General features: G+C 32.4%; 2 protein-coding genes across 2 annotated transcripts; one reads left to right on the top strand and one right to left on the bottom strand.

Annotated features, from left to right (window-relative positions):
* Positions 1 to 2692: 2692 nt before the first annotated feature.
* On the bottom strand, positions 2693 to 4266 carry LOC114742385 (probable indole-3-pyruvate monooxygenase YUCCA3). The gene is made up of 3 exons (XM_028930658.1): positions 3613 to 4266; positions 3128 to 3499; positions 2693 to 2920 (listed from the first exon to the last, which is right to left on the bottom strand). Exons 1-3 carry the CDS (start codon positions 4264 to 4266, stop codon positions 2693 to 2695), a joined length of 1254 nt encoding a protein of 417 aa, XP_028786491.1.
* A 13246-nt stretch (positions 4267 to 17512) lies between these two features.
* On the top strand, positions 17513 to 19550 carry LOC114742384 (alpha-1,6-mannosyl-glycoprotein 2-beta-N-acetylglucosaminyltransferase-like). The gene has a single exon (XM_028930657.1). It carries the CDS (start codon positions 18003 to 18005, stop codon positions 19287 to 19289), a length of 1287 nt encoding a protein of 428 aa, XP_028786490.1. The 5' UTR covers positions 17513 to 18002; the 3' UTR covers positions 19290 to 19550.
* Positions 19551 to 20350: the final 800 nt, after the last annotated feature.

Raw genomic sequence — 20350 nt, forward strand, 5'->3', positions numbered from 1 at the left:
GAATCGTACGAAGCAGAAAGTGAAGGCTTCTTCCAGTTGGAGTTTTCATGGACATTCTAGATACATACATACATATATCACAGTTAATATCATTATTAGTCCTTACAATTTGATTAAATTTTAATTGTAGTTTAATAAGAATTTAGTCTGAATTTAACTTTAGTTTTGACTAAATATTTATGAAATTATAGAGATCAAAATCAAAATTTGATCGAAGTGAGCAATAATGGTATTAACCGTGCGTCAACAAACCTCCAAGTGTAATTAGCATCTTTTTGGCAGCGTCATTAGTATGTTGCAAATAACCGCATATATGTGAGCATAGCATCTAATAAAAAAACAAGAAGGGACTTTCAATACTGTCTAGGAGTATGATTGGATGAAATGGAATCCATTATATATGATGAGGATATTAAGATTCAGCTCTTAAAGAATACAATATAGTATAATGAGCCACTTGATGTTATAATAATTATTGAAAAGAAAATATTATATGTCCAAAATTATTATGGCTGGGGGATAGGATTATACTTTCAATTCAAATCATGTTCTCTAATTATACTTGTGGTTGTTCTATTGTTGTACGTCAAAGCATAAGAGACTCAGATTCGTGCTTGTGTTGTAGGCATCTATTCATGTGCTGTGCGACGTAACATGGGCGCACCCTGTTTCACAATTTGCAACTTCACCATTCAATATCTTTTTTTTCTTTAAGAAAAAAATAGCTAATTTGAATTCCATTGTGTGGCATCACATAGCGCAAATCTCTAACATTCAATGTATGAATTTTTTTTTTTTTTATAACTCAAATATCCTCAAGCTACTTTAGATTAAAACTAATCTTTGTTGGGTCAGAAACGTCAAAGTTAAAGTCCTCCTAACAAGCTTGCTTCTTAGAGTTTAAATTTGTGTTCTCTTTTTCATGAGGGTAAGACTACTTACCATCTCAATCATCGGTTTATTGGTATGAAAAGTCATTTATTACTCCCTTTGTTCCTTATTATAAGAGACAATTGTAAAGCATATCATGTTCCTTATTATAAGAGACACTTATAAGTTGTCTCAAATTTTGTGTGTTGATTTCCTATTTTACCCCTATTTAATCACTCATATTACTCATATAATTGTATTTAATTCTCATTCATTTTCTCTCCCACACATTATCTCTCTTCCACATAAATGAGGGTATTGTTGGCAAAACCAATTTTTTGAATAATGTGATTTAGTTAATTGTATCTTATAAAAAGGAATGGAGGGATTATTAATTAACGCGTATATTTTAAGAACCCGAGTTAATTAGTAGTAAATTTGACTGGTCAATGCTAAATGGGCTTTGATCGCCAGTAAAAGCCCATGACTCCAGCACTGCTACGTGCATCACACCGAAGAGATTCTCTCCCAGCGTTGACTAAACAGCAAATCTTATTTAATTCAAATTCTTCTTCTTTTGTTTAGTTTGACTTTTGGCCCCCGAGAATCCCCCCCCCCGGGCAAAAAAAAAGAGCTTTAGGTTTGATTCACAATTCATTTCTCGTACTTACAATAGCCATTGTTTATTTCTCACCCGTTTTCATTTGATTAGTAAATAAAAGGAATAGTATTGGATCGATGAAAAGAGAAATCAAAGAAGCATTAGTTTTTAAATCGGCAAATTAAGCACTGTTGCGATTAAGGCATTCTCTCAAAAACAAAGAACTCACCAATAAGAGTGACATTATGTTAACTTGCGATTGAGTTTGGTTTAATTTCATAATTCTTTGTTCCCTTGAGTTTGAAACAACATCACTTTGAATTAGATGAACAAAAAATAGTACCACCTCTATTTTTAATATAAAACCTAATTGACTAATTTGATAAGATTAAAAAAATTAGTTAAATTAGTTATTTGTTATAAATATGTGTTGTCTTTTCTATAATACGCTTGCTAATTATGTATATTAGCTATAATTACCATTTGATGAAATGTTTAACATATACAACTACTATGAGAACTACTTTAAAAAAATGAATAAATATTAAAAAAAATAGATTAGGGTTTTATATTTAGGGTCAAATTGAAAGTCAAATAAGCTCTTACGATAAGAAATTGTCGAATTTATATTTTAATAACTCTATTTTATTGAATTATGTATATAGTTCATGCATGAATGTCTCCTGTACTTGTGTTTTATTATTATGCATGGTTTATATGTGAATATTCCTTGTGTTTATGAGTTGATACATTTTTTATTTAAATGTTATCTTTTTATAGTTTCATATGAATATTTTTATACATTTTAATTACATTATATTATAGTAATACTTCGCATCAGAGACATTAATCAGATAGAGAGAGAGATAGGAAAAGAGCTGACTTAATTATTAAAGCTTTTAAAATAAAGTGTGATACAACATTCTTTTGAGAGAGTCAAACGATATATGTATAGGTTACAACTGAGGGAGAAAGAAATGAAAGGGAAAAGCAACAAGGGAATGCATGAACAAGCCTCATCTTCCTTGAAACAAATCATTACGAGGTTGTTTAATGAAGGAGAGGGCTGCTTTCATTTTGTGGGAGCTAGGCAATGAATTAAATTAACTAACAATTAGCTAACATGTGTGGGAGAGCTCTCTACGTATTATTATTATTTGCTAATTCACATTTGGGAGGGAATAACAAAGGCGAAAGTGCAAGTGAGAGTGATCATATATATCAGAAGTGGGAGATGCATCTTCTGTGACGAGCAGCCACTGATTTCTTGCGTTGCTTAGAATCCTCTTTCCAGCATTTAGCGATGTCGTGGGACACACTTACTGCATCCAACGATGCGCCCGACAGCCCTCTTCTTGTGAAGCCCACCGCATACAATCCGCACTTCCCTTTCCATCCATTTGGGAATGGATTCCTTGGTGTCCCGTCCTCTGAGAAAAACTCGTTCTCCTGTATATTTTCATCACGCGATACGTAATTACTACATCAGAACTAAATAATAATAATTTGATCTTTCAATCCAAATACTTTTGAAATCTGGGTATTTAGATGTAGTTTTCCCTGAATAGTTTGAAAGAGATGGTGCAGAGTTAAAGCCAATGCCAGTTCTACATGTGTCATCAAGAATCCAATGAGTAAGAGCGATGAAGTTCTCACCTTTAGCCAGGAGGGTACATTACTGCGGTAGCCAGTAGCAAGAACAACAGAATCAATCTGGAGAATTTGGCCATCAACCAGTTCGACTTTGCCTCTCCAGAATCTTCTGATTCCGGGAACCACCTTAATCTCCCCAGATCTAATCTTCTTCAGTGCTCCGATGTCCAACACAGGCGTCTTCCCCGCACTGTTCTTCAGCTCCAGAGGCCCCATTTCTGGCCTCTTCAGTCCATACTTCTCCACGTTCCCCAGAATCAGGCGAGCCAGAATCAGCAGTATCTTGTCCACCATCCACAGAGGCAGCTTCTTCATCAACGTCACTGCAAGTTCAAAGGTCGATTTTCCGAACACTTCTCTGGGCAACACGTGCACCTGATCATCCATCAAAACAACTTCAAAAGTCAAGCTTCATGCAAAATCACTAGAAAAACCCAGTTTGTATTGTCTGAGAAAGTTCATTTATGTATGAAAAATTCAGAACTCACCGAGCTTCGAACCACCATTGAGGGGTTGGCATGGTGGTTGCAGAGATCAAGAGAGACTTCCATGCCAGAATTTCCACACCCAACAACCAAAACATTCTGACCAGTATGACTTTCTCCAGATTTATAATCACAAGCATGCATGACTCTTCCTCCAAAATCATCCAAGCCTTCAAACTCAGGAACGACTTTCTCTGCATTCTCCCCTGTAGCAGCCACAAGCCACCTGCAAATATATTCCACCTCGCTGCCCTCCTTTCGAGTGGTCTTCACCCTCCAAAACCCAAACGTATCATCGTACTTAGCGGATTGAACAGTTTCGTTGAACTGGGGATTGATTCCGAAGTGCTTAGCGTAGGATTCAAGGTACGTGATGAACTGAAATTTGGAAGGGTATTCGGGGAAGTTATCGGGAAAAGGAAAATTAGGAAGCTGACAGAACTGTTTGGGAAGGTGAAGCTTGAGGCGATCGTAGGTACGGTTCTGCCATAGCGATGCGATACAGTTAGCTCTTTCCAGGATGACGAAGGGGATGCCTTGCTCTTTCAGGCCAGACGCCACAGCCAGACCCGACGGCCCCGCTCCCACTATGACGGCTCCGTTCACCCATATGCAGCGGCGCGTGAAGAGCACCTCCGGGTCGAAGCTTTCAGCCATCGGAGGCATGTTGAGGCAAATGTTATGCATTTTGTTGTGCAGCAATGGAAATGAAATCGGCTGTCAAGTGTAATGATTTGAAGAGCTTGTGAGGATGGCAGGGGTATATATAGAGAGAAAACAACCTTGTGACAGTTGCTTTCATATTTCGTATCTTTTTATTAGAATTATATTATATTTTTAATAATAATAAATTTTCTAAACAGTGTTTGGTGTAGAATAGTTTTCTTTTTTCTTTTAGTAAAAATGGTGTATAATATTTTTATTAGGCCTTTCGATCTCCGGAATTTACATATGAGAACACGGGACTATATTAATTCAAATTGAGTCGATGTAATATACAAATGAGAAGCAAGTTTTTTTGAAATTAGAGATTAAGTAAGGGGGAAAAAACACGGCTAAATATATATTTGATCTTAAAGTAAGATTTGAGTTTGGTCTCTTAATTTTAAAAATTATACTTTTAGTCTTTTAACCCCAAAATTCTTAGTCTTAAATGATGATTTTTTGTAATAATTATAGTTGTTTTGAATATTAAATTTAATATGCTAGCATTTAGTAATATTTTATCAGCTAAGAGCTTAATATCATCATTTTTTGTTAATAATTTTAGGATTAGAGGACTAAAAGTTTATTTTTTAAAGTTAAGAAACCAAAATAAAACATTACGTAAAGTTAAAAGGCTAGAAGTATACTTTAGCCAAAAAAATACTCATTAGGTGTTTATTCATGATTCCATGTTGCATCCCTACTTTGTATTTTTGAGACATTTTACTGACTTTTAACGGGTGATCTGCGTTAACAACTCATTACTTAATTTCTAGTAATTAATAACTCTTAAAATATGTTTATAATGTTTATATAGAGAGAGAAAAAAATAGCAACATATAGAAAAAAAATAAATATAGTGGTATATAAGTAGTGGGGATATGAGAGGAAGCATGTGACAACATTTGAAAACGATAATTAAATATGAGGGGATTAGTTACCCAAATCAAATGATAATCCTGTGGGTTGCATGCGGCAGATATGAATATTATACAAAACAACATAAGCTATGATTTTCGTTAAGCTTGATACATTCACATATAAATCTCTCTGCGTAGTCAATTAAATTAACCAACACTCTATTATATTAATGGAAATTAAAAAACAAATATAATTAACCCAGTCCTGCAAATTACTGGTCAAATTAAAAAGGCCATGGTTCAGTCTCGTAGCCTCAAATCGGGTCACTCTGTGATTAGCTTATCGATCCAACAACTTTCTCAGTAATTAGATTCGTCTAAAAAATTGTTGAATTCTAACTAATTATTCAAATAAAAAATCCATTCGTCTTTTAAAATAATCCACTTATTTTTATTCATCAAAGTTTTTGGATTAAGATGCATATAGCATATTTAGCACTTTAAAATATTTTGTGATATATTCAGCATTTTAAAATATTTTTAAATACATTTAACATCTAAAAATATTTTTTATACATTTAGTACTTTAAAATATTTTTTAAAGTGTATTTAATACTCTAAGATATTTTTTCATACATCTAACAACAAGACAAAAAAATATTTCAAAGCATTAGATACTTTTAAAAAATATATCAAAATACTGAATATATTACAAAATAATTTAAGAGACTAGATGTGAGCAGATCGACCTTTACCAAGGTTTTATTTTAAAGCTGTCAAAATCATTTTGCTGCCAATTTAGGCACATGATGACGCCAGCACATTTCAAAAAGGTTGGTAAATTTTGTTGGTTTTCATGAAAAGTGCCTATATACTTAAAAGTTAGTATGACGAACTAGCTTTCAAAATCATATGATCGATTTGACGCTGTAAAAATTATCCCACTCAGCCACGCATACATTGTGCAATATATATACTCCTCCGATCTTTAATATAATACTCATTTAATTAATTTAAGTAGATTAAGAAAGTTAGGTAAGTTAGTTACTTATAAGAAATGTGACATATTTTTCCTAAAATATCATAATCATCTTTATTAATTTGAGAGAGAATATTTTAGAGTAAAATATGATAAATTAGTCTTATATTTTAGGACCAAAACCAATTCAACAATTGTGTTTTATATTAAAGATCGGAGGAGTACTAGTTTATTAATGCTGCAAAAAAAAAAATATGAACCTTGTGTTACAAGCAATCCCCAAACTTGTATGCACATATCCAAACGCAATTTCTTACTAAATATGGATTCTTACAGTACCATGCTTTAAAGCAAACTACCAGATGTTTTGCAGAGTTAGGTCAATTGTGATATTATACTTCCTGAGGCCAAAATCGATCTTCACAAGTTTTCAAGTTGACATTGATGGGTCAAGCTCAAGCCTACTTTTGCAGCATTTTCTTCCCAATAGTAGTACCCCATGCATGTTATAAATTATGAAACATGATTGCCTTTTTTTTTAAATTTCCAAATGAAATGTTTTTCTTTTGATTCATATTAGTTTTGATCTCATAATTTTTTATACGAGTTTAATTTATGGATGGTTCTTATATTTTTAATAAGTTTTGATTTTAGTTCCTAAACTAAGTCCTTAATATAAGGATCGAAATTAAAATTGGATCAAACTGTGATGATAATATTAGCCCCTGTTTTTAAATGTATAGCATTTACAGATGTGAAATTATGTGCCAGTTAATTAATTAAAATAATAATTTGTTTAAAAAATGATAACTTCAAGGAAATAAAAATAAAAAATGTCATGCGAGGAAGATATTAAGAAGATAGAAGACATTTCATAATAATTATATCAGGTAACTTTGCATATAATTAAAAATTATTATATAATAAAGTGTACTGGGTCAACTTTGTGTGTGTGTGTTACGTACCTATATCCCGTTTACATTTTAGAAAGAACATGTATAATTTATGCTGGTGTGTGTGTGTGTGTGTGTGTGTGGTGTGTGTGTGTGTTGATATATGGTGTCTAATGTATACGAATATCATGAGGCTTGAACTGAGATAGATACATATTTTAGGGGTTATTGGAGGGAAGTTGGTGGTGAAGTACATATAACCCATGAATTATTGTAAGCATGTATAACTTGAAATGTGAAGAGATAAAATATAGCTTTCAATATTTGCGAAGGTATGTTGGTCTAGCTCTAGAATCGAATTACCATTATTGAACTAATAGAATGAAGACGACGAAATTCGTGACCAAACTAATTAAAATTATTACTGGACTACGTCCTTCCACACACACACACACACATCACGATAGTAATTTTATTGGAGTTGCAGAAAACCGAAAGGTGTGTAGCTGTACAACACATTTGATGATGAAGTTCGGTCTCAGGTCCCCAGAAATATTCATGAGAATGTCTATATATGATATGATCTTGCCCACATTCCAACATGTAAATCCTCATGATATGTGCTACTACTAACATCCACCGATGTTTATCCAAATCGAAGAACGTAACGTTGGCCACCCTCTGCCTCGTAGGTTGAGAATACTTTTTAATAATTCCTCTCGTGGTGTTCATTAATTTAGGCACGTAATTTGACAGCTTAGTTCAAGCAAGGATGGCGAGGAGTTTTAGAAGTTTTGAGTTTAGTCATGATCAGGGGCAGCCGCTTTTGGAATTCTATACAGTCGGTTTCTGTATATACTAATAAAAATACTATACACGTTTAACAAAACTGAATTATTCATTCTTTAAGAAATATAGGGAAAACCATTTCACAACTATCTATATTTTCTCTCAACTTTTTTTTGGTGCGCTATTTCCCCTCAACTTTTAGTTGGTTACTTACATCATTTTCTCTTTTTTTTATTAAATCATTTAATTTTGTTTTATTAGTACTGATAGTCTTATAATTTTGTTTTGTCAGCATCGTTAGCCAACAAGAGAAGGTTACAGAATTTAATTAAAGGAGAAAAAAGTATAAGTATCAAGTTAAAAATTAAAGAAAAATATAAGCATTCACAAAATTGTCTCCCAAAAAATATAAGATATATACAGTACCACTTAATTGCCGGTAGATTTTTCGAAGGTCACGGCAGAGATCATATGCTTTTGGATACTGCGGCACGTATGCATGCATGGATACAGCTATCTATAGCTAGTGAGAGACAAGATGATCATATTAATGGATGGAGAACTTATACTACTTCCTATCTTTAATATACCTGTACAGCTGGATAATTAATTTGAAGATATAAACAAAATTAATTTAGTTATTTGGCTCCTCTAAATTTTTCTCTTTAACAATGTGTATTGAAATACCCTTTGGAATCTATGATTATCCATGATGATATCAATCAAACAATTTGAATCACACTAACTAATCACTATTAACATCTTTCTTTATTTTTAAATGATCAAAATGATATTCATATTGAAAGTATATACATGTGTGCGTGTTGGTGTTTTTGAAATGGCAAGCTGTGAGAAGGGAGGGTGAAATAAAGGCATGAATGGAGTGAAATGAAAGCAGGAAATCCAGGGAATGATGAAGAGGATAGGCGTGTGGAATGAAGAGTTGAACATGGACTCCTAGATTCACCCAATTCATAGGCTAGCCACTATTCATGACTACGAAATTTAAACTATTATTAATTAACAATATCGTGCCCAATGGGGATTATTGGAATTGGTGGGAGCACACATGATTTTGAACATTATATTGCGAATATAAATGAAATGGATGCATGGGAACCAGCAATTCACTGGGTTGTGTAGCAGCACACACACTCACACAAGTCCAAGAGGGAATTTAATTAAATAAATAAATCACTGAGATGGACGAGAGGGTCTATTTTTGGGACTATTCAACACCCAAATGCAACTGGTAGAGGAAGAAGTGATAATGTGTACGCTAAATAATAATGGACTCACATACATACAATACTGTTTTCTCTTCTCATCTTCAATGTTCAAGCTGATCTCTCTCTTGCTTCGAGTTTCGTAGTTGGGTTTCTGGGTTTGGTGGTAAGTCTGCCCACGTGCACCTGCACATCCTTTCATTCTGCCTTGGCTTGTTGTTCATTCCTATATATGAAAATTTCTCCTTCCTTCTACCACACTCTTTTCTATATTATCCGTTTAATTTCCCGAACATATACAGTTCTCTTCATTTTTGTTGTCCATCTTTTTCTTCATACCTATAGTCTTCTTCTATATGTTAGGAATTTTTAGTCCTGTCCATGGATCATATATTGGGATTAGTAAAAGTTTATAAGCACCGCGCCATACGGTAATAATATAAAGATGTTTTTTTTTATCTGGGATTAAGTTCACTCAAATTGACTTTAGTGCTGGCATAAGATAAAGATGTTAGTGGATAAATTAATCATTTATAAAAATATATGTTTGTTTTTTTTTATCAAATGGTACTTTTTTTTTTCCTTTTCGTTTGCCGTCAAATAAAAAATGCTCCTCACTTCAATCATTTACGATAAAAATTTTCGTATAATAATTTAACTGCGGGATTCTAAAAGAGCGAAGAGTCTAACTTGGCTCTGTAGCAACAAAATATAAAGAAGTGGGCAATCTTAAAACGTTGGCGAGTGTGTAAATTATGTTTATTATAAACTTCTTTTCTGACCTAACTCAATGGGATGTAAAACTTCGTTCTATACTAGACTAAGTTTAATCACACTCGACCCAATAAAATTTGTCCATTAATTAATTATTTAAAAACTTGCCAGTCTATGAATCGAGCCTCGAATTACTTTATTCTGAGCAATTAATAACTCAATCCAGATTATAGAACTTATATTCATCACTGGTAATTCTATAAAAATTGGTGGAGGTGGTCATTTTTTGAGATAATTGGTTTAAAACGTGCCATCACTTGATCATGTTCGTAATTGGGCATCCGGCATGATATTCATTATTAATGAAATAATTATATGAACAAGAAATTCTATTTTATCTTAAAAATTTATATCACGAATGGAGAATAATTTTACTTCTTGCCGCCAAATTAAAGTTTTTCAAATAGTTAATAAGATATGTTCATAGGCAGTATCAATCAAAACCCGTGGATGGATCCTTAAGATTGCGATTGGGAGCCCCATAATCATAATTTAAAGAGCTATATCTTTCATCATGATCGTCTCAAAATTTTTAACTTTATTATTCTAAGTGGATGGCACATTTCACATAATCATTGTTTTAATTTAGGAGAATGTATTGGAGATCGGGATCAATACGAAAGGAAGAAATTATGCTTAATTACTTGAATAATCATAGGAACAAAAAGATCGATCACCGGATCACATGGAAGCATGAGAAGTTGAGAAATTAAAGAAATAATAAAATAAATTTGAGAGAATATATATTATTGAAAATCCCATTTGGAATATTTCATATATCTAAAAAAGCCTCATGACATTTCGATTTGACTTTGCAATGCCTTATTTGACTCAATTTATTAGCAGCACTAAAAAGCAATCATTGATATGTACCTCTAAACCATTTTATAATACACGCGTCGTCGTCCCTCTTGGATTATTAAATATTTCGAATAATCGTATCTGCTTAAATAAATACAGATGCCCTTTTAAAAATAAATAAAATGAATAGTCCTGAACATGGCTAGTTTATCTGCTTCGGTGCCTTTTTTATTATAAAAAATCCAATGCTATTAAGAAAACTATAGAAAGGAAAAAATTAAAGTTCGATGATTATGAGTTTGAAGCTCATCATCACCTTTGTCAATATACAAAAATTCTTTGCATTAATTGCATAGGAGGTCATAAAAAGTTAAAAACACATTAAAGTCCCTCTTAACAAAATGAGCATTTCCACGAGCATATTTAATTTCCACCGACCCTCGTTCACTTCTCTAAACACAAGATTAATGAATAAAATAAGTTTAAAATGGGCAATTCTATACGAAAGTTGACTTCTTACTATATACTACCTTCGATCCTAAATATAAGAGTTAGTTGATTAATTTGAGTAAATTAAGAAAATAAGTTAAGTTAGTTATTTGTAATAAATATGTATTGTCTTTTCTAAAATATCCTTACTAATTACGTTTATTGATTAGAACTACTATTATCAAAAAGACTATCTTAAAAAAAAAATAATATGAGAGACAATATATTGGATTCTTATATTTATAACTAATAAAAGCCAAACAAAGTACTCCTCCGGTCCTAAATATAACACTCATTTTGTAGTACAATTTGCACTATAAAATGGGTCTTACATTTAGGATTAGAGGAGTATTATATTAAGGACCGGAAGTAATACATGTTAACTTTAGTATTCTTCTGGTTCTAAATATAAGAACCTTTTTATAGTGTGTAAATTATATTATAAAAAGGATCTTATATTTAGGACCGAATGAGTACTATAATTTCTTTTGGTCTTAAATATAGGTTATCAATAACCATCTCATCAAGTTATGGGCGCAGGACATGTGAGTTCTTTTTGATAGGTAAGAAGACAAGAATTTAAAAAATAATAGTTACCTTATCAAGATTAAAAGGACCATTAAAATTGTTTAAGTTTTAATAAATTTTTCTGAAATTTGCTTTTTTCCCAAAAGTAACCCTAATTAAGTAACTTGAATATATTAGCCCCTTTTGCTCTCATTCTTGGTAAGAAAACTTGACTATATGGAATTAATGGAAAGGTATGTACCATAAATTAATTGATCTTTTAGAAGTGTTTTATATTTTGAACCAACCTAACTCTCGCTTAATCAGATGTCTTAGATTTGAAATCGAAGCAAGCTAAGTGTTATATATCATCCACATGCAAAAAACACATGACAACCTAATCCTAATACATTAAAAACCATGATTATCGATAGTCGCATAGTGTAAATCTTCAGCTTTAATTTGACTCACTAGGCGTCACGTTGCTTACCCAGTTTTTTGTTGGGAGTGTTAGACCAGTGAAATATTTCCTGAATTCCAAACCCAAATTAATTAGGATTTATTATTAATTACTTTTTTTTGCCAACTATTAATTACTACGTACCTATACGTATAACATAAGGATGAAAACGAATCAACTTTCAAATAATAATTTATTCTCAACTTATAGAGAACGATCTATACACACACACACACACACCGTTATACCAGACCTCTTGCATGTGACGCAATTAATCATAGTGTTCTGCGTAAATAAATATATAAATACTAGGGAGGTATGACCAAAATTTGGTCGTTATATAACAAACGTAACCAACCAATCATTATTATTTATATTTTTTTTCCTCCATGATTCATTTGTACATTACAAATATTATTTATTAAAGAAATTATTTTAAGAATTGGACAATAATTTCATTTTTCTTTGTTGATTTTTTTCTGAATTACTTCTTTAATAAATATTCCACAATAATGGAAGAATCTAATCATGAAAAACAAAAATAGAGATATGAGAAGGTTCGAGAAATGCAAAAAAAAAAAAAAAGAGATTATTGATCGTGAATAATCTCTAGGCGAGTTTAAATTCTGCTAATTTCATTTTAATTAAAGAAAAGCCAATTAATTAAGATATGAGTATACCGCATGAATTATTAAAACGACACTTGATTATAATATAAAGGCGCAGGGGGGCCTCGCGTTCTTCCGCCGCATCATTTGCAGATAATTATAACACGGTTTCCCATAATTAGATTCGGCTAATGAAGCCTATCATGAAGTTTAAAATAAATGAAGCTCAGTTCTTTTTAATTTTAGATCACGTCTTCATTATTAAATGATATAAAAAGAAACCATAGTAGATTTTATAATTGGGCTCGACAAAAATATTTATTATCGTGCCTCTTTTTTTTCCTTCAAAAAAAAAATCTTAAAGTTGAAGTCTAAACGTTTGGCTCAATCTGGTTCAGTTGGCTCCCATTATGAATCCATGCGAGAACAAATCGGGAAAGAGATTAATTAGATTTCTCATTTCTTGATACTTTCTGTTCTTATTTATAAGCTTTAAATTAGAGAGTTGTGTAATCAATTTTATAAGATTTAATTTGACGTTGTCTCCTTACATATTTTTTCATTTATTTTATTTATTTATTATAAGAGCTTATTTAAAAACAAAAAATATTTTTTATCTATTTATTATTTTTAATTAATATGAACTATATATGTTATACATAAATCAGTTATTTAAAGCTTATAAGTACTAGAGAGATCGGAGTACTAAATTAAGATCATGTGTAATACTTGATTTGCAGATGTATTAGTTTATAATTGTATGTATTAACACGACAATAGACATGTTTCTCCATATATTACGTGGAGTTTAATTAGACTTCTCGAACAAATGATTAAATTTTATGTTTTGTTAAAAATGTTTTTAATGAAAAGTTTTTGGCTTAGCTGTAAGTTAAGGTTTGTATTGCTTAGGAAACACGTATGTCATTAATATCAGTGGTTTGATCGATATAGAGCTTAATCCATCTCATATGATCAGTCAAGACTTGACTATATTCAAAAGATTAGCCAGAGATATATAAGTAACTAAATGCCGCAAGATCTCATGAATTTAATTAATCAGAATGGAAGCATATATTTTTATTAATATATGCTTTAATTAACCAATGGGTCTGTGATTATTAAGACTACTTATGTTCTATGCAGAGCTGTTTATAGGGCTCAGTTTGGTTTGGAACCTCTCCTCTTTCCTTCCCATCCTCTTTTCTCATCTTCTTTTTTTAATCGTTAGATTAACATATTTCAACGGTTTAGATTTTAATTTTTTATAAACTATTTATAAAAAAAATTTTAAAAATTTAGTGCACTTGCAAACCATTAAAATTAAATTTTAATATAATTTGTAATTTATTATTTATTTATTTTTATAATTTAATATTTCAGTATTAATCTAATGGTTAAAAAAGAAAGAAAAGGGAAGAGGATGAAAAAGAAAAAGGAGAGGTTCCAAACCAAGGTTAAGTCTAACAAAAAAAATTAGTTTTTTACAATGTGACAAATCAATATTTAAATATTTACTACGAGATATGCTTATATTTAGTGTTCAACTGTGTTTGGAACAGGGTTATATCTAATAAACTATCTATGGGCAATCAAAAAGTTATATTTAAAGATTTGATAATCTAATTATGCACACTGTGAGTAAATCGATAATCATTACTTAACTATATGCACTTATGAAATTTTCATTTTCATTTTTTTTGAAACAGCTTTTGAGCTCAAATCAAAAATGAAAAATCCCACGACACCATTTATTATCTACTCTGATAACTTTGATTTGAGTGTGTGTTGAGGTGTGGATCTAAAAGAGCAGTTTATCCGTTAGTTCAATGAATCTATTTATGGTTTGAAGATTTCTCTTTTAAGCAATCAGAAGTTAAGTTACAACGTGCTGGACCTATTTATTGAGGCCAATCCCTGTCTGCTCCCAACCCCATAAAATATTTCAACTTCAATTCAACTACCTATATATTATAAAATCAGTCATGTTATGTATCTTCACAAATATATACGATTTCAACTGATCCATCATTTTTATATATTCACTATTAAATTCTTTTTAAAATAAAAGGACCTGATAATATATAATGGGTTTGACTTATAAATTGTACTAAAATATGTGTATGTTTGTATGTTAATCTTGTTTTTCCTTTTGAAACTTTGTCCTTTAGCCTGCTATTATACTAGTATTTTTCATATTCATATAAACGAATACGCAACTAACTCCTTTAACTGTAATAACCGAAATTGCATGAAATAATTGAGGAGTGGAGTTTTTGGGGGGGGGGGGAATCAGAAGAGAAACATGGGGGACACATGTGATCACATGAATGTTGGAGGAAGAATGGAAAAGGAATGGTCAACAACAACAACAACATTAATGTTACTTCATTAATATGTAAGCTTTTAATTATTAATTAACTAATTATTGAATGGCTCACTAATTCACCCCCCATGTAATTAAAATGCTACCACGTGCTTCCCGAATTCTCCCTAAATTCATAACATGCTTTCCTGCTTAATTTATCATATGCGCTCGATATACGTTGTGAATCTACTCTATATTATTTTTCCCTCATGAATTGATCTAGATAAAATAGTCATAAAAAAATATGGAAAAATATGAATATAAAAAGAAAAGAAATCATACAGGTCACGCTATTAATTAAACCAATATCTCAGTTATTCACAATCACAACTTAATTTTTGAAACTTGTGTTTTTTTTTAGGTGCATGTATTTTTTTTATTAGAGATAATCCTGTCTGAGATATTATTGGGTGTTAAATGCGGACACTTGGGAGATATTACTTCAAAAAGATAAGCCAGATTATTTACCAATAAATAAAAAAAAGGTATAACCTTTAATTTATGTTAGCTTGGGCGCTTGAGTATGAAAGCCCACTTTTCTTTATTGGTTCTAAACTCTGTCTTTACATATTGGGCCTATACTTTTCCTTATCGATACCCCAAATCCAGAACTCCCGTATGCCTTCGGGCTTATCAATTCGGTTTTTTTTGCTACAACATTGGGCTTATCAATCTAGTTTTACTAAACTCAACCATTTTAAGCATGAAAGCCCACTGATGGCGAAGAAATGTACACGCCCCACTTTTCATTATTGGGCCTCAGCAGGTTGATAATTAAATCAACTGACAGGGTCCATTATATTGTTAGGCCCAACCGAATCAATCCCCGCCCAGTTTTAATTAATTGTTAGGCCCAAATTTCTGTCCAACAGACCATCACTCAAAACCCATTTTCAACTATGAAAGCCCACTTTTGTTTATTGGGCCTAAACCCATCTGGTAATTAAACCAACAAACAAGGTCCATTATTAAGCCCAACCGAATCGATACCCAGTTTCAAATAATTGTTAGGCCCAAACCGTTGTCCAATGGACAAGGGGAGGCATCCTACCTAGGGCTGCACATGGGCAGGGTTGGGCAAGGTAAGACACTTGTCTGATACCCAGCTTGAAGAATGAACGGACTGAAAAATGCAGTCCGTTGCCCGACTCTACTCATGAAAAGCTCTATTAAGTTCGGGTTGGACAAATACGGTCTGGGCAGGGCAGGCTTTCATGCCCAACAAGTCAATATATTATATTAATTAACTAATTATATATGTCCCTCTAAATTGTTTTACGTGTCTTTATATTAAAATGGAAACTTGGCCTTATTTTTGTTATTACTAGTTAATATACTATGAAACTACTTTTTGTAGTAGTTAGGAGGAGTGGAACATGACCAAAAAAAAATATTATTTGTATATTTTATTAAACTTAATTGTTTTTCTAGTTTCTAACTCTCAAAATCATTTAAAAATAAATAAGTATAATGAACACTGAATATTAATATAACAATGCGTTTGATTCAAGAAATAAATATGAGGCAAATAATATATATAAATAAAATTATATATATTTTTGTGGATATGGCCAAATGGGTAGGGAAGCATATCGTGCCTGATGCTCAGTCCTGTCCAATAATTTGCCCAGTCCGAACATGCCAATAGTTATTTTGGGCCATTTTTTTTTTAGAGTGGACTGGGCATTTTTTTGCAGGCTTGGACAGGCATAGCGGGCAACCAGACTTCATGAACACCTCTAATCCTATCTCCATTATGATTTATATTATTTTTAAAAAAAAAGAGCAACAAAAAAAACAAAAGAAAAGAAAAGAAAAGAAAATTGTGAGTATGCTCGTAACTAGGTCCTAGGATTTGAATGCAAATTGGGCTTAGTTGGACCAGAGTTTTATTTTGTTTATTTCTTCTGGCTTTTTTTAAGGCAACCATGCCTTGTAATTTTTTTAAAATTCATTTTATTTATTTGCCATTTTAAAGTTTAAAAGCATATTAATTACCATTTTGTTAAAATTGCACCCTTATCTTCACTAACTTTAATATAGAACGAGAGCTATGAATAAATAAAATAAACGAAGGTTATATGAAAAATTTTAAAATAAATCATGATATAGATATATCTAATACATAAATCATTTAAATTAGTAATTGTTATTATTAGAAAAACTAGATTTCACCACGTTCTAAAGAAAATAATGCACGTTTTTTGAAGCAAACAACGTGGGGGAAGTACATGTTATTATATATAGATATATGGAATTTTTTTATATTATTCTTGATATCATGACTGTAAAATGAACGATTTTTTTTGGGGGAAAAAAAAAGAGGCTAAGCCGCAGAAAAGGTCCAAAATAAAGATATGATACTACTTTATTACCCGAAAAAAAGAAATAACAGATACGATACGACTTTTCATTTTCAGTCAGTCAAAGGTATTTTTCTTTGCAGTGACTGCTGCCTTCCGTGAAATTGCCGGCAATTCGATCAGATGCCTCGCAACTTCGTTATGTTTGATTTTTCCTTACGTTTCTATTCCCCAAACACTCGTCGTCGTACTTCTTCCCCGACCACTGTTCTGTCTCCAATTTCTCCTTCGCTTGATTTCATCGCCTTCTTTGTCCTTATAACTCTCCACTTAGGTTTTGCAGGTTTTACTTCAAGCAACTTGATTTGTGCGTCTGTCTCTTCTTGAGGGAGCAAAGAATAGATTATGAGATCAGTTTCGGGGCTTCGACTAGAAGTTGGTTTGTCTGCTTCAATCTCAATATCTGGGCCATCTTAGATTTAGGGTGCTTAGTTCAATTTGACATTTGAAGGATATTTAGTAATGGATTTTTGCCTAATTTGAGCAGATAGCTATTTCCGTGATAATTTTAATGAAGCAATAAATGATTGGTTCTGTTTGTAAGTTTCTTTAAATCCTTTCTATTAGTTCTATGGCACCAAGCAAAAAACCCTTTTCCAGAGATGTGGCTTTGCGCCGCCTATTATATGTGGTATTCATTACGTTATCTGGGGTTATACTACTGCAATTCGTTCTCGGATCTAATTCAAGATCAACCACTGAAACACTGCCTATAAATGAAGCTGACGATGGCAAAGCGTCTGTCTGGAAGTCTAGACAGCTATACAACTCTCACCTACCCCAACAGAATGACTTATCCTTGGAGCTGCAAAAGAGAAACCAGTTGCCTCCAAAAAACCTGGATCTATATCCAACTCTGGCCAACGACCATATAATTATTGTTCTATATGTTCACAACCGGTCTCAATATCTCCAAATAGTTGTTGACAGCCTTTCAAAGGTGGAGGGTATCAATGAGACCTTACTAATTGTTAGTCATGATGGTTACTTTGAGAATATGAACAGGATCATTGATGGAATCAGATTTTGCCAAGTTAAACAGATATATGCTCCATACTCACCTCATCTGTTTTCTAATGGTTTTCCTGGAGTCTCGCCTTCTGACTGTAAGGATAAAGATGATGCTAGTGAAAAGCATTGCATAGGAAATCCTGATCAGTATGGCAACCATCGCTCACCAAAAATTGTTTCGTTGAAGCATCATTGGTGGTGGATGATGAACACAGTTTGGGATGGATTGAAAGAAACAAGGAAACATTCTGGCCACATTCTTTTCATTGAAGAGGACCACTTCATATTTCCGAATGCATATCGCAATTTACAGATGCTAATCTCACTTAAGTCTGAAAAATGTTCTGATTGCTATGCTGCAAATTTGGCACCTTCTGATGTGAACTCAAGAGGAGAAGGATGGGAAAGCTTGATCGCAGAAAGAATGGGAAATGTGGGTTACTCCTTTAATAGAACAGTTTGGAGGAAGATACACATGAAGGCTAGGGAATTTTGTTTTTTTGATGATTACAACTGGGATATCACAATGTGGGCAACTGTTTATCCCTCATTTGGCAGTCCTGTTTACACACTACGAGGTCCAAGGACTAGTGCAGTTCACTTTGGGAAATGTGGTCTGCATCAGGGTCAAGGGGAGAACAAAGTTTGCATTGACAGTGGCATGGTTAACATTCAAATAGAGGAACAGGACAAGGTTCCTAACATTGGATCAGACTGGGAAGTGCGCGTCTATAAAAATCAGCCTGGGTACAATGCTGGATTTAAGGGTTGGGGAGGCTGGGGGGATAACAGAGACCGCCACTTATGTTTGAATTTTGCTCACATGTATCACTACATACAGGCATAGACACTACTTCCACTTTGTAAGAATCGACCTTCTGGCTTTCTTGTTTCTTATTTTCTCTGTTATTGTTAGTCAACTGCTACGTGGTACTGTGAATTTACACGCTTTGAAACAGGAATTAAGATGAGTGTTTTACACATGGCATTAATATCTATAATTTACTTAGATAGTATAGTTGTTTTTGCAGTTCTCATTTGATTGTAACAGTGAAAACTGAAAGATATTAATATAATTTCTCCCCACGCGGGGACAGTTCTCATATCATGTGACCTTTTTAAATGCTTGTTTTCCTAAATGTGATTCATTGCTTGGGTGTAATACTAGTGACATTGTCTTCTGCTGCTTTATGCCTCGTTTTTGAATAATCCTTTCGCTATAAACTCAAGGCATTGAGTGGAAAATTATACTCTGCTTTTGATCATGTGACACTATATATAGTTTGACGAAGTTGATTCCTATGGCTTTATATTTTTAAGTGCCTGCCGGTTTAGCTTGCATACCATCAAATTGACAATGAATGAATGTTAAATTTCCCGACGTTATTGTACTAAACTAAAATGACTGATGTTGGCTGTGGGTGCTATGAAGGGTTCTCATTTTTTACTCAGCACAACGATAAGCACCGTATACTTATTACTATAATACAATTTAGATCATCTAAAATTTGACATGGATGATTCAGATTTAAACTTTTTACTGTGCAATTTTTCAATAGTAAATTTATTTTTTTAAAAAAAATGTTAGTTAAATTATCTTTATTTTGAATTCTATATCTATTGAAAATAAACATTAATTAAAAAAATATAAAAAAATTTAAATTCAATATGGACCATTCAAAATTGATCCGGATGATCAAAATTAAAATGAGTACTCTATCAAGCATGGAGTGTGCTTCTAGTTAGGAAAGTCTAAATTTTGATTGAGGCACCAAAAAAAAGATAGAGTTCTAATAGAGCTTATGTTGTGATGAAGGCACTTCCTAGAATAATTAACTAAGGGAATGTGTGCTAATTGGTGTCGCAATGGTGCATATGGTTAGTTCACCTAAATGGTGCATATGGTTA

The sequence above is a fragment of the Neltuma alba genome, unplaced genomic scaffold (genome assembly GCF_004799145.2).
Source record: "Neltuma alba isolate B1F8T4 unplaced genomic scaffold, ASM479914v2 tig00003731_pilon, whole genome shotgun sequence".
Taxonomy (NCBI): Eukaryota; Viridiplantae; Streptophyta; class Magnoliopsida; order Fabales; family Fabaceae; genus Neltuma; species Neltuma alba.